Source organism: Schistocerca piceifrons, chromosome 3 (genome assembly GCF_021461385.2).
Source record: "Schistocerca piceifrons isolate TAMUIC-IGC-003096 chromosome 3, iqSchPice1.1, whole genome shotgun sequence".
Lineage (NCBI taxonomy): Eukaryota > Metazoa > Arthropoda > Insecta > Orthoptera > Acrididae > Schistocerca > Schistocerca piceifrons.
Genome location: NC_060140.1, coordinates 894917192 through 894943951, shown reverse-complemented (window position 1 = coordinate 894943951; position 26760 = coordinate 894917192). Strand labels below are relative to the sequence as shown.

Sequence of the window (26760 nt, the reverse complement as noted above, 5' to 3'; positions counted from 1 at the left end):
CCCAGTTGCTAATCAGCCATTCTAATTTTTTATTTTTTTAAGATCTATCACTAGTGTCTTTCTGGAGGTGATTCTGTGCTTTAGTGAAATGGATCTATTTAAATTTCACATATAGAGATTTAATAACACCACAAGACCAAAAAGGAGATGGATGGACTAGCATCTGAACTAAATTCGCACCAATATGAGTCAAATGCTCCACCACATTGCTATAAGTTCCCTTATGGTCTTAGCATAATCAGAGTCCCATATCAGTTGGGATATGTTTTGTTGGTAGTTAGCACTGTTGAGGTAGTATTTTCACAATCCAGTCAACTCCACTAACAAATTTCAGTTTCTATGTTTGCGTATGAAATATTCTCATCTTACAGTCCTCACAGGCAAATGAACATGCTACTTGATTGAGCATGGTTTTAATGTTCCACACAATTTCCTGTCTGACATCGCTTACAATTCACAAACCCCTAACTATGTAATTAAATAGCAAATAAATCTTAACCATGCTGTGCCTAAATAACCAATGAACAGTCTCTCTGTGACATATAGGAAAAACCTTCTTGAAGTTGACTTACCTATACATTATCTGTGATAGTATTTATCTGTGGCCTGGTTGAGGTTCACTGATGATGCTTTTTGGAACTTACTGTATAATTTTAGAATTATCCACTCTTACAGCATTGCTCCTTCCCATACTTTTCCCTTTTTTTTGTTAAGATGTTACATTCCTTAGGGAAGATTTCAAAGTTATGAAATGTGGTGTTCTTACCCAAGACACCATCCACACCCTTATCTAATGCTTCACTATGTTGCTACAGCATTCACAATGTTGCTACAGCAACTATCAAAAACTCCAGTTGCACCCTTGTGAGATAATCACTTTATCAGACGCTTATGTACATTTGTGCTTTCAGGCATGTGACATCTTCATTTGGTAGTATTCATCAATTACACTTTTTTACTCTGGACAGTGGTATCTCTTCCACCAGCTTAAGTGTATAACTCAATTTCTTTCCCTCTTCCTACTTTCCATCCATATAGAATGATAGGGCACAGTGGTTAGGACACTCTAGTCCAGTTAACATTGACAGTTGACATCTGTCACTTGCTACGAAAGTGTTGCCATATCAGTTGCCGACTACAGCTCAGTTTTAGGTGACAGACAAATATGGCAGGTACTTCACAAATGATGTTTGTGTTGAGTAGAACAATGTTGGAAGCAGCCACCACGAGATGCTACAGAAATATGAAATGCTCTGTCGATAGCAGATTTTGGGTGACTGATGACTGAACTCTGGCAGATGATGCGTTTTGTAGTCCTGAATTTAAACACTTGTCCTAAACTAACAACCAGCTCATGATGTGCAGTGTATATGAGGAAACAGCAGTCAGCAGTCTGTGTCAGAACTAAACTCACAATTGCCACGTTGACAGCAATAAAGCTAACCTCTATGGGCAAACCCAACACACAAGAATTTCAGTTTCAGTGCTAAAAACCAAACTGAAATTTCTCACTAGCATTGGTTACTTCAAACTACCCTCACAAACTGCCTATTACGAACTGATGAGCAGTCCTGTGGTAGGCACTTGGTTGCAGACTATAGGTGACACTGGCAGATTCCAATGGAAAAAAAAAAAAAAAAAAAAAAAAGAAAGAAAGAAAGCCCAGGAAAAAATAAGACCACATGAAAAGATTAATGTGATGACAAACATGACGCAGCAGAGTATTAGAAATAAAAAAAATACATTTAAACCAATTAATGGAATAAAAATAATAATCAAATTCTTATTATTAGATTTAGATATAAGAAAAATTCTGCTGCACATGACGAGATTCAAACCTACAATCTTCTACACATGAGGTTTATACACTAACTGCTGTGCTACACCATTGCACTGTGTTACAATGTTATATTTAAGATTCTGGACCCAGTCAGAATGATGAAGTGCAGCCCTCAAAAGTGCAGCTCTATGTAACGTAAGGCAATCTCTGTGATGATAATAACTGTATATGTGACACTGTCATTTCTTGTGCGAAACAGTCCAGCAGTGTTTGGTTAGTGCTGTGTGTGAAATGTGTACTCTGCTAGTCCACTAGCATCATGAGTATGTGTTTGTGTGTGTGTTTCTGGTGTGGTTATCATGTGTGATGAAACGCAAAATAATAGGCCAGACTCAGGATTCAAGATCTAAACACATTAAGGACAAAAGCCAGACAAGGAAATGGAAGTAAACTGACCAATTGTTGTGACAGTTTGGCAACGTCGAGCGGCTCAGGCAGGATGTTGAGTATTCTGATTGTAGAAAACCAGCTTCAACACATGAAGTGTCAGCTATCAAGTAATTTTAGTCACACTATACACTCATATTCAGCCATTCTTTCATAGTTTCCCAGTGACCCCTAAAAATAATGATTCAGCACTAATATTTGTTGACAGTGACTATTTTTACATGTCATTGCCTTCCACCAGCACCCTCACATGTTGGGGAAGCTTGGGTACACAATAATTTTTTTCAGGTATTAAGTCACTGTGTGCCCTGTTTGAATGAAATTTCTTGAGGTATCCCAGAATTATACTAGAGCACATAAACTAAAGCGTGTACATATACATACATTTTTGTACACATAAATGAACATTCTTGTGTTCTCTGTAATAACTGATTCTTCTTATACATTCATAAACATAATGAACAATGCATAAATGTGAAATTGGATTCACCATTCAACTGTGCTGAGTAACAAGAGGAGGCAGCTCAGAGACCGACACCTTATTTTTAAAAACATACCCAAAAGACAAATCACAATGAACAGTGAGTGTTGTCCTTATTCTATATAACCATGCAGATGTGCTTGGAATTTAATCAAGAAACATAGTGCATGTTTTGATGACAAAAGCTCTTTCGCCAACAAGAGAGCAGACACGCACGCGCGCGTGCCCCCCCCCCCCCCCTCCCACACACACACACACACACACACACACACACACACACACACACACACACACTCGCTCTACTTTACTGAAAACTGCAACCCTACAAGGGATCACCCTACAAGTTTTTACAAAAGACCACTTGATGGTGCTATTAAGATGTGACATCACTATTGTTTTAAAAATAATTTGCTATCATTAAAACACTGTCAACACAGAAACTGACCAATTAGTTTGTTTACAGTTGGGTTTTAAAGAAACAGTGGTGTGAATAAATGGAAATCACCATCAGAAAACTGTTTAAAATTATTTTACAGTTTTTATCATTGTCATGCTTCTGTCAGTGATGAATTTCGTGACAGTCAACCAAAATTTTTTTTCCCCCCAAAAAACACCAACAGTGTATGCAATATGATCAAGAGGATGTACACACTACTTACTGTGAGACACAGGCATCCTGAGGTGTATCAAAGATTGCAATATATTTGTTTCTTCATCAATATTTAGCTGTGAAAAGACATGTTCTTAATTACTTCCACAAAATTTGATAAACCTCAAAAACAGGTTAATGTCACTGATGCAAGGAAATGCTCAAAAAATGAGCAAACACAAAGTCTGTTAACAATATCGTATTAAGAGACAACACTTGGATATCTTTGTATGAGGTAGAAACTAAGTAGCATTCATATTTTTGAATGCCCCAAGATGAAGCAAAACCAACAAAACTGGTTCATTTGCAAAGCACTTAAAAAGGAGAAGATTGCTTGTTTCTTTGGTTACACATTGTTTTAGAAAATTGAAGATTACTTAATAATCATTGGTACACAACAATCTGTTTGGCAGAAGTCATTGATGAATGTAGCAAACATAACTGAAAACATCTCATTCTTTACTTTGACAACGCCAGCTGTCACACAGGAAATCAAACACTTGATTATTTGATAGGCGAAAACAATGATTAATGACTCACTGTCCATATACACATTAATTATCAACCATGATGTCTTTCTATTCCCTTATGTCAAACAAAAAAATGTGTAAATAGTTTTTTCATCACCTCAAGAAGATGTGGAATCCTTCCTAAAGTTTGTTTAGTTACACACTTGAGAAGAAAAAATGTTTCTATAATTGATTTGATCACATTCAAAACTCTATAAATTTTAAAGGCAAGTAGCAATAAAACTATTTACAGTAAAAATGTCTTAATGAAATCTTAAAAGGTGGCCCTCGTATTATATATAAATAAAAATAATAGACGGAAACAATCCACATGGGAAAAAAATATATCTAAAAACAAAGATGATGTGACTTACCAAACGAAAGTGCTGGCAGGGATTTTGTGGCAGGCAGGGAACAAGATGGAGGATGGTGACCAAGTTGTGAAGCAGCCATTCAAGTTGACCACAGTTTTTTGATGGTTATTCGTTTTATTGAACAAGGTGATGCTTCCGGTGAGTCAGTGGGTTCACATTTTGAAGGATTGGGGTTCAAATACATGTCTGGACACTCTGGCTAATTTTTCCGTTGTTCCCCTCAATAGACAAAGAAGAATTTTGCCAAGATAGTTCCCTTAAGAATGACAAGGCTAATTGCTTCCTACAGTCCAAGCTCATACTACGTCTCTAATGAGCATTTTGTTGACTGATTTAAAACTGTAAACCTCCATTTCATAACAAATAGCACCTTTAGGAGCAGCTAATGATGACCCAATGGTGTGTGAACAACGTCCCTTCAGTTATGTTATTTTGATAACCATACACGAAATCAGTCCTGAGGTAAGCTATTATCCCAATTTCTGTCAGTATCATTAAATTCAGCTGTCCTTATATCTCCTTTCTTTCATTCCTTCCCATTCCAATATACATCTATCATCCATGCACTCTATCCCAACACAAATATTTTGGGTCCTAAAATTGGTGATTGACTGGAAGAATGCTTAGACTCAAGATTATCTGATCTGAGGTACCTTCCACGAATTTTTGCTTCTACTATTTAAACTCACTTTCTTCGTATACTTGTGTCACGTGTGTGTGTGTGTGTGTGTGTGTGTGTGTGTGTGTGTGTGTGTGTGTGTGTGTGTGTGTGTTGTAATCTGGCCATATTTTGGTATTTCTTGAAAGATGGTTTTTCCATCTGCTTTGCACTATTAAAAGTTTTACCAATATCCGTCATTCATGTTGCAAATTACACATTCTGTGATAAATATTGCTGCTTCTCTTCAGTAACTTTCAACTTTCTAGTTCCACTTTTGTAGGAAAGTTCATGTTTGAACTGTTTCTTTTCTTACAGGTTACTGAATAATATACATACCATCAAACCAAACTTTATGGCTTGTTTCTTTTCAGGGGCACTTCATTGAAGTTCAGGTAACAGATGGGGCCTTGTATCGAACAAAGATCCATTGTTATTTTCTGGATCAAACTAGAGTGATCAGGCCATTGCATAATGAGAAGAACTATCATATTTTTTACCAGATGCTTGCTGGGCTTACCCAAGAAGAAAGAGGTAAGTGAAAGTACATTCATAATTAGAATATATTTTGTGAAGTCCTCTGCTGAGGACAGCCGTTTTTTGTTACTAGCCAGATTTAGGCATTGGGTCCCTATGAAACAGAAATATGTGAACATCAAGCAAGTGCTTTCTATATATTTGCTCCCAAAGACATACATGTTAGCAGTGCACACTACACCAGCCTGCCATAACTTTCTCTCTCACCTTGTCTCAATTAATTACATACTTTAAGTGTTTGCAATCCTTTAAATATGTCTGCCTTTAAATATGTCTGCTTGTGTCTGTATATGTGTGGATGGATGTGTGTGTGTGTGTGTGTGTGTGTGTGTGTGTGTGTGTGTGTGTGTATACCTGTCCCTTTTTCCCCCTAAGTCTTTCCACTCCCGGGATTGGAATGACTCCTTACCCTCTCCCTTAAAACCCACATCCTTTCATCTTTCCCTCTCCTTCCCTCTTTCCTGACGAAGCAACCATTGGTTGCGAAAGCTTGAAATTTGGTGTGTGTGTTTGTGTGTATGTGTGTGTGTGTGTGTGTGTGTGTGTACCTGTCCCTTTTCCCCCCTAAGTCTTTCCACTCCCGGGATTGGAATGACTCCTTACCCTCTCCCTTAAAACCCACATCCTTTCATCTTTCCCTCTCCTTCCCTCTTTCCTGACGAAGCAACCATTGGTTGCGAAAGCTTGAAATTTGGTGTGTGTGTTTGTGTGTGTGTGTGTGTGTGTGTGTGTGTGTGTGTGTATGTGTGTGTGTATTCTTTTTTATTGTGTCTATCTACCAGCGCTTTCCCGTTTGGTAAGTCATGGAATCTTTGTTTTTAATATATTTTTCCCATGTGGAATGTTTGTTTCTGTTTTATTCATATCATTAATTACATACTTTCCTAGACTTGGCAGCATTTGTCGAGAAAGAATAATTCCAGCATTTGTCGACAAAGAATAATTCTTAGTCCATTCCTCAGCTAGTCGAACAGATTTTCTACTGACTGTTTGCAAGCATAGGTGGCCAAGAACCTCAATTCAGCATACTGTGGTAGATGAAAATTCAAACATACTGAATGAATGAATATAAAAATTATAACAAATCACACAATACCATGATGAGTACAAAAAAATCATGTTTATGAAATGTGTAAAACCTGATGTTTAGAAGGAAGCTGACAGTCCACCACCCTTGAGGGAGGGGGAGGGGGAGGGGGGGGGGGCGAAGCCAACCCCCCCCACACCCACACACACACCTAGTTTAAGGTTTCTGACCATTTCATTTTGGCCTTTCCCATTGTCCATCTTTTACACTCGTACAGAGCTGTGCTACAAACATATCTTTATGAATATTTTTCTGACCTCAAGATTTATATTTTTAAAATTACTTTGTGACTGGCAGATTGCAGTGGTGGGAGGCAGTATTGCCAGTATGCACCCAGCCATGCTTCATAAGGACGGTGGTTGGCTCCTAGCACTTGACTTGCTGAAATATCTCTTGTGAAGTAATTTTAATTAAAGTATAAAGAATTTTAGAGGGAGTCTTTTGCCTTGTGCAATCCTGACATACTGTCTTTCTTGCATCTCTCTTCTTTATCTACTCAAATTCTAAGACAGCAAAATTCATCCACCTCTTCAGACCTCATACCATGTCGGTAGGTGGTGGTGTTGAATGCAACATGCATTATGAAATCCATGAACATCAACTGCTCCCTACTGCTCTGTTGTGCAAACTATAGACATCAGCTAGCACATGTTACATTTCATAAAGTCATGCAACTCCATTTCTATTCGCCTTCACTGACTACTGCTATGTCATTATCAAACTGAATCATGCACATTTTGTGCCTGTGACAAACAACCCCCATTCCCCACCCCCACATTCAGATAACCCTTTAATTATCAAGATGTGTCTTGTAAGGTTATGATAGTATGTGTATTGTCTTTTGGAGCTGTGGACCTCTTTGAATTAAGTTAAACCATGTCAGGTGTCACGTGGCATGTGGAATATTGTGTGATTGTTTTTAGTTAGAAAATTACTCAGAGTGCTTAGTAAATGAGAAGGAGAAAAGCATATGTGTGTCTTAATTGTTCATCATCAGAAATACACTGTCCAGTCACATTAATGTCACCACCTGTCAGAAGCCTGAATAACCACCTTTTGCAGCATGAACCACGGCAAGACATGCAGGAAGAGAGTCAATGAGGACCTGGTAGGTACCAACAGAAATGTGGAGCCATCCCAACTCCAGTGTTAAGAGACAGCTGCATTAGGTTTCTCGATTGAGGATTCATGATGTAAACAGCCCAATGAAGGTGTTCTCAAATTCCAGCCTTCATCGCTGATGAACAGCAGTCAGCATGGGTGCATCAACCAGGTGCTTGCTGCGGATGCCGAACGGTCATTGAGGAGGCACTGTTGATAGCCCCTTAGTTTAGTTGGGTGGTCAGTTGCTCCACAGTTGCATGTCTATTCGCCCATACACATCTCTACAGCTGTCATTCACCCCTGTCATCTATGGCCCGTCACAGTTGCCTTGGTGCCAGTTTTGGATAGCACCATTTTTGTTGTGGATGGTATACTTTAACCAAGGCAACATGTGAATAGTTTACAAACATAGTCTTTTTGATAATGTTTCTCATCTTGACCCAAAAGCCAATGATCAAGCCCTTTAGGACATCAGATAAATCACTTACTTTCTGTATTATGACAGCTGCACTGTTTTCTGGGTTCCCCCAACATGTTTTATATGCCCCTTACTGGTAGTGTTACTACCTGCTGTCTGTGAGTGGTTATTGCACATTGACATCAAACGTACTTGAATTCTGTTTGCTGTCTCACCACAAGTGGTCGCTTACTACAAGAGCTGATGTAGATACCGGTTCTTTTCATGTGGGGCTTTCTGACTAATGTCTTTTGTGAAGATTCAGCCACTATATATTTAGAGGGCCTGACGGCGGTGAAGTGTATGGTCAAAATCAGTTGCCAATAAACTGATAATGAAATTACAGCTGATGGCAGTGTTGAAAATTGTAATATTGAACACACGCAGTGATCACATTAATGTAGCTAGACCGTGTATGTATTTAGTGAAATTTTGATTTATCTGTTGTCTTCTAAAAGTTGTATGGTTCCAGTCTTTAAAGTAGTAGTGAGTGACTCAATATATGAGACTTCAGTTCCTGTTCTGACATACCTGTAGCTTACAAGTGGCAACTAGTGATTAGGACAATCTTTGGTGAAGAAAGATATGGGGTGAGAATAAACTGAAAGCATTATATTAAAACTAAAGAGATCCAGAGACTAACATTATGTGCTGACAAGAGGTGGGAGGGTAGGTGCTGTTGAGCAATGAGTAGGAACCGGCATAACAAACAAACCACATGAAGGATGTGCTAAACGAACTGTGAAGAGAAAAATTGATTAAGTTCATCTGATGAACAACAGAAAAATTTGCATGAACTCTGTTGAGCAGTTTTCAAGATTGCAGAAGACGATATGCTTTATAACCATGGCAGTTCAAGACAACAAGAACTAAATCTTCCAAGAAGCAACATTGTAGGTTTGCCTAGCTCTGCAGCAATAGAATTATTATGGCTAACAGTTGCATTTTAAAGTGTGAAACAGTGTGTGAAGATTTGAGCTAACTACATGTTATGATATGTTAGAACTGTCTTTTGTATTATTGAATTCAAGTGGTGATTGTCAAGCTTAGAGTATTGAAAATTATCATTGTGGCCAAAACAGGAGAAAAGTTAAATGGAATAAATAGGGGCCAGGATGCTAACAAAATGGAACAAATGGACACGTCCAGGGATTCACAACAATTGGACAGTAGCAAAATCAGACTGAAGAAAAATCATACTTACAGTATGACACCTTGTAAAAATCAAGAAAAACAGGAAATGTTTAGTATTAAGCTGAAAATACAAAATCAGATAGAGAATTAATGGATCTAATACAGTGATGGATGGTAGAGAAGGATGAATTAGAGGTTCAGTGGATAAAAGAGGAGGAATGGAAGGCATAATAGATGTTGGAGGAGAAGAAGTGGAAGGCATAATAGATAAAGGTGAAGGAAGAATGGGAGACACAATGGATAAACAAAGCAGAAAAATGAGAGGTGTAACATATAAAACAGAGGAGCTGTTCTGGAATGCACAATGTCATCAATGTCAAGAAGACCATAGCAGAAAAATATGAGAAATGTGATGAATTCTATAACCACATGGAAACAGTGAGGAATTAAATTGCCAGGAACAATAACAAGACTGAAGCAGCAGTACAGTAATGCTTTAAAAAGAAATAACCCGTAGAGTTGGATAGCATATACAATGATTTCATGACTCTTGTTTAAGTAACATTGACAGATTTGATTTCAAAGACTCAGCCCAATTGTCACATTTTTGGCGAACTTCAAAGGGCACTAGCCCACCGGTTAGGTGGATGAGGGAAAGATCAATTATGTATCAAAACAGCTAATGAAAGACACAACTGCGAGGCACGTAAAAAGTTACCTGTATGCATATTTTGAAGCAACATACATGGAAGAATACTTCCCTGAAGAAAAACTGTTTGAAATAAGGCTGATATTAGTAAGCAGACTGAAATACTGGAGAAGGAATAAACCAAGAGTAAAAAAAGAACAGAATGGGGGAGCAGGACAAAACAGAAGATTCATGACTGCTGTAACTGACCTTATCTGGTTATTCACCTTCAGTCCTCTCATTTTCTATAATTCTGAATCATGCTACTGTTATTAAAAGGTTGGACTGACATTTGTTAATGAACACACATGAGACTGTACCACATAGTTTTCAGTTCGTTCAAATTTATGAAAATACAATTTTAATTTTATGATTATTAGCATTTTAACAACCAGGAGTCTCAATATTTAAACCAGATTGGTAAGCTACACCAATCAGTAATCGATCTCACATGTAACTGGTAGGTGATTAGATCACACATACACTGATGTGGTGCACCTAGGTACTTTTCACACACACAATTCAGACTCAAAGAAAGATATTTACATTTTGACAATTGGTAGAGATACAAACATTTTTTGCAATTTGTTTACCAGTCACTAATTCAGTGAAGCAGTGCCCTGCAAAAACTATTTACAGATGAATGGAGGGATAAAACTCTAAATTGTATATTATGTTCTTAGTATTAACATAAAACAGAGCAAAATTACTCAACACAGAATTATAAAGAGCAAATCAGTAAGTCAGTTTAACAATGGGTCAAATAATGAGAAAATTCACAAAATAAAAACTGAATAATTATGAAGCCAACAACCTTCCTTGTAAAAGTGGGCATTTTTGTAATCAGAAAAATCAGAGCTTTAAAATTATGCGACTGAATTTTGCAACTAATCATCAGTTAAGACTGGAACATGTTGGAACCCAAAAACTTTAATTAAGAATAATTTCTTAAGACAATGAGGGCCTTAAAACAAGCTATACCATCTGAGCCAGAAACGTTTATTAGCTCACTGCCAATTTCAAGTGCCTATGTTTTTTTTTAAGAATCCTAAATTACATATATTTCTTTATGGAAAGGGTCCATCTTGCTCTGTTATGTCATCTTAAGGACTAAACGTATTTCACCATGTGGAAAGGAACAGAAGAAAGGAGAAAAGGGCAAACTACAAGCCTTCTTATGTAGTAGTAACAGCCAGAACACAGCAATGGTCGATAAGAACTTTACAGGTGTCCATCAGTTTATTAACCTTAAAAGCAATATCTGCAATGAAAACAGGATAAAGAATGCAACAATTAGGTAAAAACAGGATTGTATTTGAGGGAACTGATGCAGCAGAAATGAATCAAATAACAAAGAGTCTGTGTAGGTTCAGAGCAGGGCTGCCCCCACCTCCAAGTCAGTGAGTTGCACTGGTGCCAGACATGAACTCTGTGCAAGTGCAGCACAAATCATCTCATTCCCTATTTTTATGGCAGATGAGACCACCAGACAGGACTTTGTACATGTGTGGGAGGCCCACCATCAGTCATACTGCCAATGCTGGCTGACTTACATGGAAGGATTGATTTTGGTCCATTCACCATTGTTGAGTAAGAAACACCATACTCTGTAGCACAGGTGCATATGTGCACTCAGCCTGCCCAATGGACAAGACATGTCATCTTGCAAATAACCAAAGAGTAATTTGTGTGTGTGCCCGCGCATGCGCGTGTGTGTGAGTGAGTGAGTGAAAGTGAAACATAGAGTGATTTTCAATTGAATCACTGATTGCAGAAACAGCATTAGTCCATGCATGTTGATTTTGAGAAAAATGGAAAAATAAGTTTGTGGGCCTGAGTATTCTGTTTTCTTTGACAGCTCTATTTTGCTTTGAACGGCACAGTTTCTGGTGATGTCCAGACACTATTTTCAATGATGTGATGATTAGATTATATAATGATATCAATATAATGGAAGGAAACATTCCACGTGGGAAAAATTATATATAAATACAAAGATGAGGTGACTTACCGAACAAAAACGCTGGCAGGTCGATAGACACACAAACAAACACAAACATACACACAAAATTCAAGCTTTCGCAACAAATTGTTGCCTCATCAGGAAAGAGGGAAGGAGAGGGGAAGACGAAAGGAAGTGGGCTTTAAAGGAGAGGGTAAGGAGTCATTCCAATCCCGGGAGCGGAAAGACTTACCTTAGGGGGAAAAAAGGACAGGTATACACTCGCACACACGCACATATCCATCCACACATACAGACACAAGCAGACATATTTAAAGATTATTAGATTAGATTAGATTAGATTATATAATGATTTAAATATGCAAAGTTCGTGGACATGTGCTGTTTCTGAAATCAATTGGTTGCCAAAAATGTAAGTCTGTTTTATTCAGCAGTTTATTTGTAAACTTATTATGTTCAGTACAAAAATTGTTATTATTAGACTACATAACAGTTTCTGAAAATCAGCTATATTATTTCTCATTACCAAAATTCTTATTTTATGTGTACATAACAGATTCTGAACAACAACTTTTAACTACAAATTGCAATCAGGTAAATAGCAATCTTAGTGAAATATTGCTTGTACCCATGTCTATTATTCACTGTCAGGCCCCCTGCTGTCTACTGAAGGCCAGTTGTAGAGAGCTCTGTAAAAGGACAGGTGCTCTTCAGGGATATACGGCTCCAATTTCTTGAGGTCAGCCATTTTCTTCTCACTTAGTGGTACACATTTTTCGTCTGCTACAGCCGTCGGTAGAGTTACTGTTGTTTTTAAATCAAGAAGTAAATGAAAAGTGTGCATCACCAGGCTTCGAATGTATGGTTTTGCAATGACGTTCCTACTACACTCACTGTTGTATTCAAATTCCATGAATTCTGAAACGGTGAAGGATTGTTTCTCATTCCTTGTGAGCACTTTGCTGTTGATTGTTTCCAAAGACAAGGCATTGTGTTTGTAAAATTTAGGCCACTACTGTTTGAAAGCCAGTACAAACTCTGTTGAAACAACTTTAACGTGGTATTTGTTAAAGGTACTTGCACCAACAGTAAGTTCTACAAACTGCATGATGCTATAAATCCTATCGACAGCTCGAATTTTCCTCTTAATCCCTGCAAAGTCCCTGTCACAGGGTAAGAATGAATGGCCTCTGACCGGGAAATAATGATAAATTCTGAGTAAACGCTGAGATGCTGCAACTGCCATGAGGAACCTGACCATAGTATTATCCTTATTCTGCCCTGGGCAGCCATCTGAAAATATATGCAGGTATTTTATGTTTGGTGGCAACTCGTTTCGTATGTAATCCAGCAGACTTCATCGGGACCCTTCTTTGCTACACCTTCGTGATAAATGTAGAATGTTGCATATCCTGTCTTCAGGTTGTGGATATTGAGTACAGTAACATTGAGTTGCCGAAGGTAGAAAACTTCCTGAACTGGAATGGTAGGAAGGGACAGATTTTGCATAAAATCTGGGGCAATACCTGCAACATCCTCATGCTTTTGACACAATACTTGTACTACATGAATACGAGCAGAAAACTTTGCAGCCCTGCATTTATGAACCATCATTTGTGCAGTGGCAACCCTCTTAGCCTTTTCATTCAGTGTTTTGTTTCGTAATTTATTTTGAAGCGCTTCACAAGTACCACATGTGTCAACTTGTGGTCGACAAAATGTAAGTGAAAAACGTTCTTTGAATATTTTTAAATAAAATTAGTACTTAATATTACTTGCTTGGGGCTGTCGTAATCTGAACTGCTCATGCATGATTTTGACAATAAGTTGGCTATTTAAATAATGCTGTTCTCTTGTGCCATAGTGAGTAATTGTTTGGGGATAGGAATTTATGTGATCAATTGTCAAACTTATTTCTGCACCACCGATTTGATTTCCTGATGCATTTTTACCCCTCTGGTCACTAGGCGACTTTCCACAAGCAAGCAGATTGCTGATCCTCCTTACCCTTTGGTTTGCGACACCGTTGATACTTAAGAAAGCTTTCTTGCACACCTCTGATCGTCCAGTGCTGGAATCAATAAAATACTGAAAATTGTTGCATCTTTGTTTGCAGTTGCCTCCTTCTGGTACTCTTCTTCGCCTTCTGGAAATATTACCTACAGTAATCAGCCCTTGGCGATAAGAATCTTGTACGTCCTTTGATGTCATGTTGTAGAAAAGCGAAAATACTTCATTTCTTTCCTCTTCAGGAATTCTTCCAAAGCAGTTTCTACGACATCTACAAAATTACACAGATATTTCAGTCACACAATAAATCATTAGTTTACTATTTTACTGATGTATAACCTCCCATATTAGAACATTACTTACTTCCAGTCGACACAAATGCTTTTCTTTGAAACTAACTTTCCACTGTAGTTTTTGTACTCCAAATCTTTAATTTGCGACCTTTTTATGATTTCACGCTGATACTCAACATTCTTTACACCTTTTTCCCTCTTTCTACTTTCACCACCATCATGTACACCCATATCTTCCCTTTTCAACATTGCTGTGCTTCAGAAAGAAAATCCGTGTGAACACAGAGATGATATTACACAACAGGCTAGCCAACGTTGGCTGCAGAAATAGCACTAGTCCTGGACAAGTGTTCTTTCTCCTCTCACTCATAACATCGGGTTCTTGTTTGTCCCATTAAGAATGATAGACAAATGTTGTTTCTGCATTCATTCGATAGAGGGAGCACCATAACATGGAAATCAGTTCTTAACACAACTTAACCAAAAAGTGAACAAGTGTTGTTTCTGCAATCAGCGATTCAATTGTTTCATTGATCTTTTTGTATTTTTTAACAGACTATTAAAATAACAGAGTTAACAGAGACTATGACTTGAATTCAGTACAATGTATTTTTGAAGAGATACTACACTGAAGAGCCAAAAAAATTGGTATCACGTAGGCCCCCCACGATCACACAGAAGTGTCGCAACATGACATGACATGGACTATGTCTGAAGTAGTGCTGGAGGGAACTGACACCATGAATCCTGCAGGGCTGTGCATAAATCTGTAAGAGGATGAGGGTATGGAGACCTCTTCTGAACATCATCTCAGACATGCTCAGTAATGCTCAAGCCTGGGGAGTTTGGTGGCCAACAGAAGTGTTTAAACTCAGAAGAGTGTTCCTGAAGCCACTCTGTAGCAATTCTGGATGTGTGAGGTGTTGGAGTGTCCTGCTGGAATTGTCCTGGTGCGTCGGAATCCACAGTAAGCATGAAAGGATTCAGCTGATCAGACACGATGCTTACGTTTGTGTCACCTGTCAGAGTTGTATCTAGACATATCACTCCAACTGCACACACCCCACACCATTACAGTGCCTCCCATCCCCTGCTGACATGCAAGGTCCATGGATTCATATGGCTGTCTTCATACCCGTACACATCCATCCTCTTGATACAATTTGAACCGAGACTCGTCGGACCAGGCAACATGTTTTTTCCAGTCATCAACAGTCCAATGTCAGTGTTGATGGGCCCAGGTGAGGCATAAAGCTTTGTGTCGTGCAGTCATCAAGAGTACACGAGTGGGCCTTCGGCTCCGAAAACCCATATTGATAATGTTTTGTTGAGTGGTTCGCAAAGTGACACTTGTTGATGGCGCAGCATTGTAATCTGCAGCAATTTGTGGAAGGGTTGCACTTCTGTCATGTTGAACAATTCTATTCAGTCGTCATTGATCCCATTTTTGCAATATCTCATCACAACTGCAGCGATGTCAGAGATTCAATGTTTTATTGGATTCCTGATATTCACAGTACACTTGTAAATGGTCATATGGGAAAATCTCCACTTCATCGCTATCTCGGAGATGTTGTGTCACATAGCTCGTGCACTGACTATAACACCACATTCAAACTCATTTAAATCTTCATAACCAGCCATTGTAGCAGCAGTACTCGATCTAACAACTGTGCCAGACACTTTTTTTATATAGCAGTTGTCGACCACAGTGCTGTATTCTGCCTGTTTACATATCTCTGTATTTGAATATTCATGCCTATACCAGTTTCTTTGGCACTTCAGTGTAGCTTAATACCTTCAATACTGAGTTAGATGTTCACAGAACTGGTTTATGATCAAAAGTAACATTCAAACTATGTTGGTTTTGTTTAATAACTGATTCTGTTTTCAATAATGACTACTGTTTCTTGATGAGGGGATTGACCTTTATGTATTATGTTAACCTGTCTGATGCTGTTGTCTGATAAATGGAAATAAGTGAGCGATACACCAATGTCACAATAATGTGCAATAGTGTAGTGATGCATAACTGCAGGGTAAGTTATCAACATTGTATTAACCATACGATTTATATTTTCCTGACCTGACGGATTTTCCTTGTTTTTCTCTTTTTTCCAAAACTTGAATAACTGTGAAAAAGATTTACTGCAGGAATTTAAGATTATGATATTCATCATACTGTGTCTTTAGAGCTCTTTGGATTAAGTTGAGTCGAGCTGATGCCAGCATGGTGTACAGAATATTGCGAGACTGTCTCAAGCTAAAAAAGTAAGTGCTATGTTAATGAGAAGGAGAAAAGCTTGTATGTGTCTTATCATTTGTCATCAGAAATAAATATTCAGTGAAATAAAGTTTTGATTTAAGTGTTGTCTTCCAACAGTTTTACTGTTCTGACCTTCAAAGTAGTAGTGAGTGACATGATGCATGACTGTTCAGTTCCAGCTCTCCTGCACAGATACCTTACATTCTTCTATATATCAAAATTAAATCGCTGACTATGAATTCCTCGACATCAGCTGTGTTAAGTATAGCTCTACTACCCAACAGTGACACAAGAAAATTTGTGTCAGACCATAACTCGAACCCAGATTTTCCAGTTATTATACCTTAGCAACACAGGCTATCCGTGCACACTCCCCAGACCAACCCAAATTTCCGTATGTCACTTGGTCTACATCTCTTCATTGTAGTCTACTAAATTTATCACCCAATGCTTGCAACATTATTTGGATTCCCACAACAAGAAAATGCAACATTGGTCTCAATTCCTCATTGTCTCATTTCCCTTGTTGCAGGAATCCAAGCACTGCTGAGAGAGCATTAGTTGATGAATTTAGTGGACTACGATAAAAGGATGTAGACAATGTTGCACGTAGAAATTTGAGTCTGTTCAGGGAGCCTGTTGGATATCCAAATTGGTTAAGGCAACTGTTCTCTATAAGAGGGAAATCCAGGTTCTAGTCTCGGTTAGGCAAAAATTTTCTGTCACTGTTGGGGAGCAGATACAGCTGATGTCAAGGAATCCACAGTCAGCAAACTAATTTCGTATAGTTGTGGATCATCAGCAGTGTCTGTTCTGTCAGATGTTGATGTAAGTCTCCTATATATAAATTAAATATCAGTGGCGGCAATGAGCAATGCTGCCTTACACCTTTCCCACTTTTGACCTGTTACTTTGTACAATTGTATCAGTCTGACTATTCTGGTCTGTTTAGGGTAGGGACAGTAGGTTATATTTCTGCTCCTAAGAAGAGGAAATATTTTCCTGCATTTCATATCTTCAAATACAATCTCCACATTCACAAAAGCAATGTCCTTTGTTTTATCCATGTCTGCTGTCTATTATCAACTGCAGTGATAAAATTGCCTCGAGTGGTCTTGCTTATCCTAAAATCAAACAGTTCCACTACTAATTTGCTTAGTTTTCCCTTCTATTTTTTTGATAAAGTAATCTTATGATTATTTTTTAGGGTGTGATACTGGACTGATTCTGACAATTTTCACATCTATATGCACTTGCTTCTTTCAGAAGTGCCATAATTATATTCTTTTCAGAATCTAATGAAACTTCCCCAGAGGAAGAAAATAAATTCAATTTATGAGCTCTTTTATAATTCTTTTTTCTGCCTTTTAGTCTGATGCCCACAAGAGTTCTGCTGGTATTTCATAATTAGTTTCTTGAAAAGCTATATCCGGTGTTTTATTTTCCACTTACGTTACCCCATTATCTTTTTCATCTGCAATGGTTGTGCCCTAATTCTTACACTGTCCAGTCACATTAATGCGACCAACTGTCGGAAGACTGAACAACCACCGTTTGCATTGCGGACAGCTGAGACATATGCAGGAATAGCGTCACTGAGGTTCTGGACTATGTTGACTCTAGTGGTATGGCCAACTACACTAGGTTTCTCAGTTGAGAATCCACGCACAAACAGCCTGATCGAGGTGTTTCCACAGATTCTTGACTGAGTTTAAGTCCAGGGAATCTGGTGGCTGGGAAATACGCAAACCTCATCTTGGTGCTGTTTGAACCACACACATACACTGCAAACTATGTCACACCTTGTTTTGTCCAGCTGGTAGATGTCATTGTGCTGAGGTAGGTGCAGACTTGTTGATCCATTATGCCTTCTAGAATGACAAGATTGTCCAGCCAATGCCATGAAAACATTCCCCAGACTATAATGCTCCCTCCTCCAGCCTGTTCCTCCTGGCAGTTATTGCAGGTTGTTTGCTTTTAGACCTATCACACTGTACACACCAACAGCAATTTGTCAGACGGACCATAAAATGTGATTCATCTGAAAAGACCACCTGTTGGATTTCCAGTTGCAGTACTGACATTGCAAATTCTAACCAATGTCACCGATGAACTGCAACCAGCGTGGGTGCGTGAAATAGGTGGCTGCTGCGGAGGCCCATATGCAGAATGTTGAACAGTTGATGAGGAGACACTGTTGATAGTGCCCTTGGTTCACCTGGGTAGTCTGTTGCTCAACTAGACTTGAACAGGATTTGTGATTGGTGTAAAGAATGGCAGCTAACTCCAAGTATAGATAAATATAAATTAATGCAGATGAATAGGAAAAAGAATCCCATAATGTTTGAATACTCCATTAGTAGTGTAGCACTTAACACAGTCACATCGATTAACTATTTGGGCGTAACATTGCAGAGCAATATGAAGTGGGACAAGCATGTAATGGCAGTTGTGGGGAAGACGGATAGTCATCTTCAGTTCATTGGTAGAATTTTGGGAAGATGTGGTTCATCTGTAAAGGAGACCGCTTATAAAACACTAATATGACCTATTCTTGAGTACTGCTTGAGCGTTTGGAATCCCTATTAGGTCGGATTGAGGGAGGACATAGAAGCAATTCAGAGGCAGGCTGCTAGATTTGTTACTGGTAGGTTTGATCATCATGCAAGGGTTATGGAAATGCTTCAGGAACTCGGGTGGGAGCCTCTGGAGGAAAGGAGGCATTCTTTTCATGAATCGCTACTGAGGAAATTTAGAGAACCAGCATTTGAGGCTGACTGCAGTACAATTTTACTGCCGCCAACTTATATTTCGTGGAAATACCGGAAATACCACAAAGATAGGATAAGAAAGATTAGGGCTCGTACAGAGGCATATAGGCAGTCATTTTTCCCTCGTTCTGTTTGGGAGTGGAACAGGGAGAGAAGATGCTAATTGTGGTATGAGGTACCCTCCGCCACGCACCATGTGGTGGATTGCGGAGTATGTATGTAGATGTAGATGTTGCACATCTGTTTGCCCATATACATTTCTGCAGCTGTCATTCACCTCTGTCACCTATGGCCTGTGGTGCCCTACAGTTGCCACAGTGCTAGTTCTGTAGAGTGACATTTTGCCATGCACTGTACAGTTTAACCAAGATGGCCTGTGAACAGTTTGGAAATACTTCCACCTTTTACCCAAAAGCCAATGATTGTGCCCTTTTGGAAGTAAGATAAATCGCTTTGTTTTCATATTAGAATAATGACAGCACTGTTTTCCAGGTTATGGTGACATACTGTAGGTACCTCCACTGCGAATGCTGTCACCTGCCATCTGTGAGTTTTTATTGCATGATGACATCAAATATATGCAGTGACCACATTAACATGACTGGACCATGTATCTGTCTGTGTGCATATGTATCTATATTACCCCGTTTCAGTTTTATATCTGTCTCATGACATATTTCCTCCATCCATTCTTGTTTAGCTTTTCTGCATTTTTGGGCAATTTCATTTCTGCATGATAGTAATATTTTCAACATTTGTACATTTTCATGATTTCTTTATTCATTTGAGGATCTCATCTGTTATCGATGGATGTCTCTCTTTCCCCGCCTTTTTCAATTGTAGTATTTTTTTTTCTGTTAAATTTACGCCTTTTACGGCCATTCTATCAGTTTTCTAGACCAGAAACTCCATGAAATGACATTATGTCTTTTCTCATGCATTCTTTCAAGGAAATATGAATCTGGTGTTCCTTCAACGTGTATAAATTTTACGTGCTTTCCCTATAACTTACTGCATTATCTGCCATTTTATTTGTACTAGTATGTTGTTACTATCAATATCAGTGGATGGATAACTCTTATATTTCTTAATTTGATTCCTGAATCTCCACTTTATTAAAATAAAGTCAGTTCAATATATCTGATCACCTGGGACGTTCCATGTATACTCTCTTCTCAACGGTTTCTCAAAAAATATGTTTCCAGTAAATAAATCCTGCCAGCACAGAATTCTATTAATCTTTCTCTCTCCCATTTCACTTGCTGAGATAAAAATCTCCTGCTTATTATCTATTCCCTACATTCACCTACAATTCCATTCCAGTCTCCCATTATGATTAATTCTTGTCCCCTTTGGCACATTCTAGAAGTTCATTAATATTATCACCCATTTCTTCGGTTTCACTGCCATTTGTATTCATCGTTGGTATGTATGATTGTGCGATTACAATGTATGCTGAATTGTTTGCCACAAATAATCCTGTACATCATAGCCAGTTTCCCTATTCATTACTATTCCGACTCTTGCACTGCAATTATTTGACAAAGAGAGTAATCTCCACTCAAAAGCCCGATTTTCTGGTCACTGCATCTTGCTGATACCAAAAATACCTTATTATTATTATTATTATTATTCCTCCTCCTCCTCCTCCTCCTCCTCTTCCATTACAGCCTCTGTAGGCCCTTCATGGACTACAATGCCTCCATCTCCTCCCAGAGACTCTTCATCCTTTGCCTTCTTCTCTCTTTCTCTTCTTCCATGATATTCAGTGTCTTATTCTCTTTCCTGTTCCACTCCTTTCCCTGTATCCTTCTCTGTGGTTAATCTCTAACATATTGGTTGGTGTATGCTTGCTTCTCCATTTTTCCTTCCCTACTGCCTCAATCCCCAGCCCTGACCAGTCCTTCCTGAGTTGGGCAACATGCTTTTTATAATTCTGTCCTTTTTATAATTCTGTCCATGTTCATCATGATCACATGATCCACAAATTGTGCCCTTTTTCAGTTTAATTTCTACTGATATTGTGCTCATTCTTTGTTACAGCACTTTTGTAGGTCTTTGCAGTCATCTATCACCACCTCTTTTAGAGTCCAGGCTTTTCCATAAGAAGTTTTCTTTCTTCTTTCTCTGGCTGTTCTGCACCATGACTTCCTAGTTAGCAACTCAACCACATACAGAACAGTATTTCTCACCATCGCCCATTAGCATTTGACCTTGGTATCCATAGGTATATTATTATTTTTGTTATGTATATATCTGGTCATACAAAAGACTGACCTCACCTTCTTCATCCTATCTATTATTCCATCATTGCTCCTGTTTCTTCCTGTTGCCATCCCAAAACTCATTAAATACAAGTGTTTGCATGCCACAACAGGTCGCAGAAGGGTGGGGTGGGGGGGGGGGGGGTGGGGGGGGAGGGGGCTCAGCTTTGCAGCACGTCCTAGGTCAGTCTTCTTCAGTAGTGTGGGGTCAGGATTACTGATTTAGTGAAGCCCCGTTTTGAGATCACATTATGGCGGATACTTTCGAATAATGTTTGGCGAAAAAGTTCTGCACAAAACTACTCAACCAAAGAAGCTGTAGAAACTCACGAACTGCTCTAATAAACATAATAGGAGTCTGCTGTTTAATATGTGTGAGTTACAAGGTGGATGAAGTAGTTTAAGTGGAGCCAGGAAGAGGTGGACAATAACTGCCACTTTGATGGCCATGAACAAGCCAAACTGATGAAAATGTGACTTGTGTGTGTGGATTGTCGAATGCTGACCATCCAATAAGTGTTCGACAGTTAGCTATCACTCTGAACATTCTGGAAACTGTTGTACATCACATTGTTACTGAAGAACTGAACTTGCAACAGATATGCAGTAAGCTGGTCCCCAAACTGTCAACGAATGACCAAAAGGCCAACTGAGTGTTGATCACAAACGAACTGAAGGAATGTGTGGAAACTGAAATGGATTACTGAAACAATGTTATTACTAGTGATGAAATATGGACACTTCAAAGAGACCCAAAGACGAAATGCCAGATTGACAAATGGCAAGCCCAGTGTCTCTAAAACAGCAGAAAATGAGAATGAGCAAATCCAAATTGAAGACAATGTTGACTGTCCTTTTTGACACCAAGGATGTGGTTCACAAAGATTTTGCGCCTCATGGACAGACTTTTAATGCTGCGACCAATGTGCATGTTCAGGAAAGACCTCAGAAACGTGTAATTACCACATGAAAAGACATTGATGCTACCTTGCTGCTGCATCACAACATTGTGCAGAGCCACATGTTTCTCTGCATCCATGAGTTGCTGGTGAAACATAAAGTGTCGACACTGCTGCAGCCACCCTACAAACCTGACCTAGCTCTGGCCAAATTATTTTTGTTCCCCACAGTCAAGAACGTACTCAGAGGATGCTGTTTTGAAAGCATTGAGGCTATCCAAGTGGCTGTGACAACAACTTGATGACATTTGAGGAGGCATGCCAGGCATGGGAGAGTCAGTGGAAAAAATATATAGAAGCTTATGGAGAGTACTTTGAAGAATATTTAACCCTTTGCACACATATTGTTAATAAATATTTTTTTAAAATATATTTTATGCCTTTGGGGCACATCTTTTATTCTCCAAGATATTTAAATTTGTCCATCTCTTGAAAAGTGTATTCCTGGTTTTTCCTGGTTGCATCAGTGTCTTTGTCTTATTGATGATTCTCAGTCCTGCACTCCTGGCTATCTTGCTTCTGTTATCAGTAGTCGTGTAGTTCCCTCTCATCTGCTGTTCCTAAGGAACCTTCCAAGAGTCTGTCTGTTGATGGAGTTGCATCCCTTTATGAAGTCTATGAAGGCTGCTACCATCATTTTGTTCCTTAAGGACACATACTCCATCAGTCATTTCACAGTAAAGATCTGTTCTATGTATCCTCTTACTTCCTTATACCCACTGATAGTTTCCAACTGTACTTTGGATCTATTCTTAACCAGTCTTCACAAAGAGCCAACCCCTTGAAGAGGTTCTTGTATAGTAGCTTGCATTCTTCTTGTCTCTGTTCTTTTGTTGTGGCACTTTGATCATGTGGTAACCTCTTCATCCTACCAATCTTCCCTGCTTGGAAGTCATCACTGTGTCTCTTCTGTGTCCATCTCTAATTCCATTTCACCTTCAAGTGGTTCATAGTTCACCTGGTTGTGAAAGAACTTTGGAAGTATCCTATAGGTCTTCTTTGCACTAATGACCAGTTTCCCTTTCTTCTCTCTCATAAACAGGTCCCTACCATTGTGCCTGTTTCCTTGAACACATAGCTGTACCCTTTCCATTGCCACCTATTCTTGTTTATCACACTGCCTTAGGATTCTAATATTCCACATATCCACCTTAATTAGCATCCTTGTCTTATTTGATAGATCCTGTGGAGTAGCCTTCACCCAAAGATCTGATTTTTCATTGTTTTTTAGGGGGTGGGGTGGGGGGGAGGGGGGGGGGAGGGGCTGTTAAACCTGGAATATTCTACTAGGAAGGAAATCATCAGGACATTTTTAGCAGACAACTGCATGTAATAGGAAGACATAATATGGTGGAACACAAAATTGTTAAAGCTTTTGTTGGCAGTTGTTGACAAATTTCCTGTTGGCTTCTGTCTCAGGTTCTTCGGTCAAGATTCGTCTGATGATTTTTCTGACATTTTGCCAGCATGAGTGGCTGGCATTGTCAAAGTTTCACTCTCCATTGCTGGTGGTTTGCCTTCCTCATCCACAGTTCAGCAGCCATGCCACAGTAGTGTGCACGTCACCCTCTCCACCTTTCCCCCTCTACACACACACACACACACACACACACACACACACACACACACACACACACACACAAATCACATAGACCTTTCTAACAAATTTATCAAACAATGGAAACTCCAGGTATGAATATCAACAATGTAGGAATAGACATTGCTAAAGATACATCAAATTGCCGAGGGTACAACTAAAAGACACTTATATAAGTATTTAGGTCATAGCCTTCGTCAGTAAAAGACTGAGATGCTGGAATTGGGGGCCACGTGTGCATGAGGTGTATTTTAACAAGTGTCTCGATTTCCATAAGTGAATTTTCCTTTTGCGCGTGTGTGTGTGTGTGTGTGTGTGTGTGTGTGTGTGTGTGTGTGTGTGTGTGTTTGTGTGTGTGTGTGTATGTGTGTGTGTGCGTGTGTGCGTGTGTGTGTGTGTCAGGGGTGAAGAGAGTGTTCAGGTGTGCAGTGTGTGTGGGTGCATGTGTATTTAGCATGTCATCTGCTTTCGTACGCAGAAGCAGACATGATATTCAGAACTAATGACGCATGAAGCCAAACTCTGCATAGCAAAACAACACAGACTGGTGACAACAATGCCAATGTTCACTGCATTTTCTCTCAGGTGAAGGTTGGTAGCAACTTGCAACAAGTGAATGTTGACCGAGAGTTGTACAGTGTCCAGCACTTTTGTCAAGTCTGCTACTCCCATCATCCACTACACCAAATGCCATTCTGAAGTGTGGAATTAATATTTTGCAGTCTTTCCTTTGATAATTTTTAAATAATAATCTTTTTTTTTTCTTTTTCTCTTTACAGTGAAGCTGAATCTAGAAGGATATTCTCCACATAATCTCAATTACCTACAGTGTGGGGACACACGACAAGATGAGGTGGAAGATGCAGCAAGGTTTCAGGCTTGGAAAGCCTGTCTAGGTAAAGTATTTTATATTCAGTTAATAATGATGATGATGATGATGATGATAATGGTAGTGGGAAGGAAAAGGATGTCTATAATTCCAAAATTTGGTACTACTAAAATCCAGCTACTGCTACTAGCAAATGAACTGAACAACATTGGGGAAAATTGGCACAAGTTCATCAATATCTCAGATTCCTGTACGAAAGTGGGGAAAACAACCTTGGTGGAATGAAGATTGTTAATATGCAGTAAAATCACAAAACAGAGCATTCAAAACATGGAATGAAGCAAATCAAAAAATGCACAGGATATGGTCCTGACAACTAGAAAAGAAGCTTCAAAATTAATTAGATGAACAAAAAGACAATATGAAAAACATCAGCTCAACGTAGTAGAAGATAAAGTTCGATGAATACCAGCGTCAAAATATTTGCTTCAGGAAGGAAAATGGAGACAGTTGCGAATAACAGCCTAGAAAATGGTGGAGGGTGATGCCGATATTTCAAAATAGCTTCTACATTGCCATGGACCCACAGAAAGATTTATACCAGAAATTCCTCCACAGACCAATCCAGATTTGCACATGCCAAATGAAGAGAAAACTGCTACACATATTAAAAGGTTACAAAATAACTGCATCTGGTGAAGGTGGTATTGTTGCAGAGCTGCTGAAATCAACTGCCCCAAAAACTTTAGAAGAAATTGCATTGGTCATGCAAAACATTAGCCAAACTGAGAAAATTCCAGATGACTGGAAAACTGTATGATACATCCATTATGTGAAAAGTGAGACAGAATGGATGTTAATAATTATAGATGGATTTTCCCTCTTCCTTTCTCATACAAAACTCTATGTCAATGACTTCTGGAACGACCACAACAACAACTTGAATGCAAAACTGTTGAATATCAAGCAGGTTTCAGACCAAATAGATCTTGCCCAGAACAAATTTTAGCTCTGAAATTAATTATTAGGCATCTATATCAATTTCTATACTCTGCAAACTGTGTGACAGAGAGTACATGCCATGTTTCCAGTTATTAGGATTTCTTTGCATTCTATTCACATATAGAGCATGGTAAGAACAGTTGTTTAAATGCTTCTGTGCTTGCTGTAATTAATCTAATCTTGGTCTCATGATCCCTAAGTGGGCAATACACAGGGGGTTGTAATGTTCTCCTAGAGTCATCATTCAAAGCCGGTTTTTGAAACTTTGTTAGCACTCTTTCTCGGGATAGGTTCTGTCAGTCTTCAAGATTCTGCCAGTTCAGTTTCTTCAGCATATCTGTGACATACTCCCATGGGTCAAACAAACCTGTGACCATTCATACTGTCCTTCTCTGTATACATTCAATATCACCTACTATTCTTATTTGGTATCTGTCCCACAGATTTGAGCAGTATCTAGAATGGGTCACTCAAGTGATTTGTAAGCAATCTCCTTTGTAGACTGGACTGCATTTCCCCGGTATTCTATCAATAAATCAGAGCCTACATCTCTACAAGATGTTACACCCAGTTAATTTGTCAGCAAACTCTTGAACGAGAAGCACTGTTGGTAGGGAAAGAGGCCCTTCCAGGAAGCACCATGCAACTGCCCTACAGGCACACCCAAAATCAGTTGCCTGTTTCCTGCCAGCATGCGATGATTCACATTGATTCTGCTTATGCGATTTTAGTTACTAGCATCAGCCACTTCAGTTTGTGTATTCTGTGAAGTACTTAGTTTTTCAGAAGTGGTGGATAAGCATACTACATCACAAGAAAATATACACAATACAAAGAAAAGATATTTTCAGAGTAAAGAACGTTGAAGAAACATCTGTCATGTAAATACAACTTGTATTAA

The 26760-nt window shown here is 38.9% G+C and overlaps 1 protein-coding gene across 1 annotated transcript in view; it reads left to right on the top strand.

Annotated features, from left to right (window-relative positions):
• Positions 1–26760, top strand: part of LOC124788105 (myosin-I heavy chain) — a 193617-nt gene that overhangs the window by 32736 nt on the left and 134121 nt on the right. The window contains exons 4-5 of the mRNA XM_047255223.1: positions 5273–5432; positions 24808–24924. Coding sequence (XP_047111179.1) covers positions 5273–5432; positions 24808–24924 — 277 coding nt within the window. The remainder of the gene's footprint in view (positions 1–5272; positions 5433–24807; positions 24925–26760) is intronic.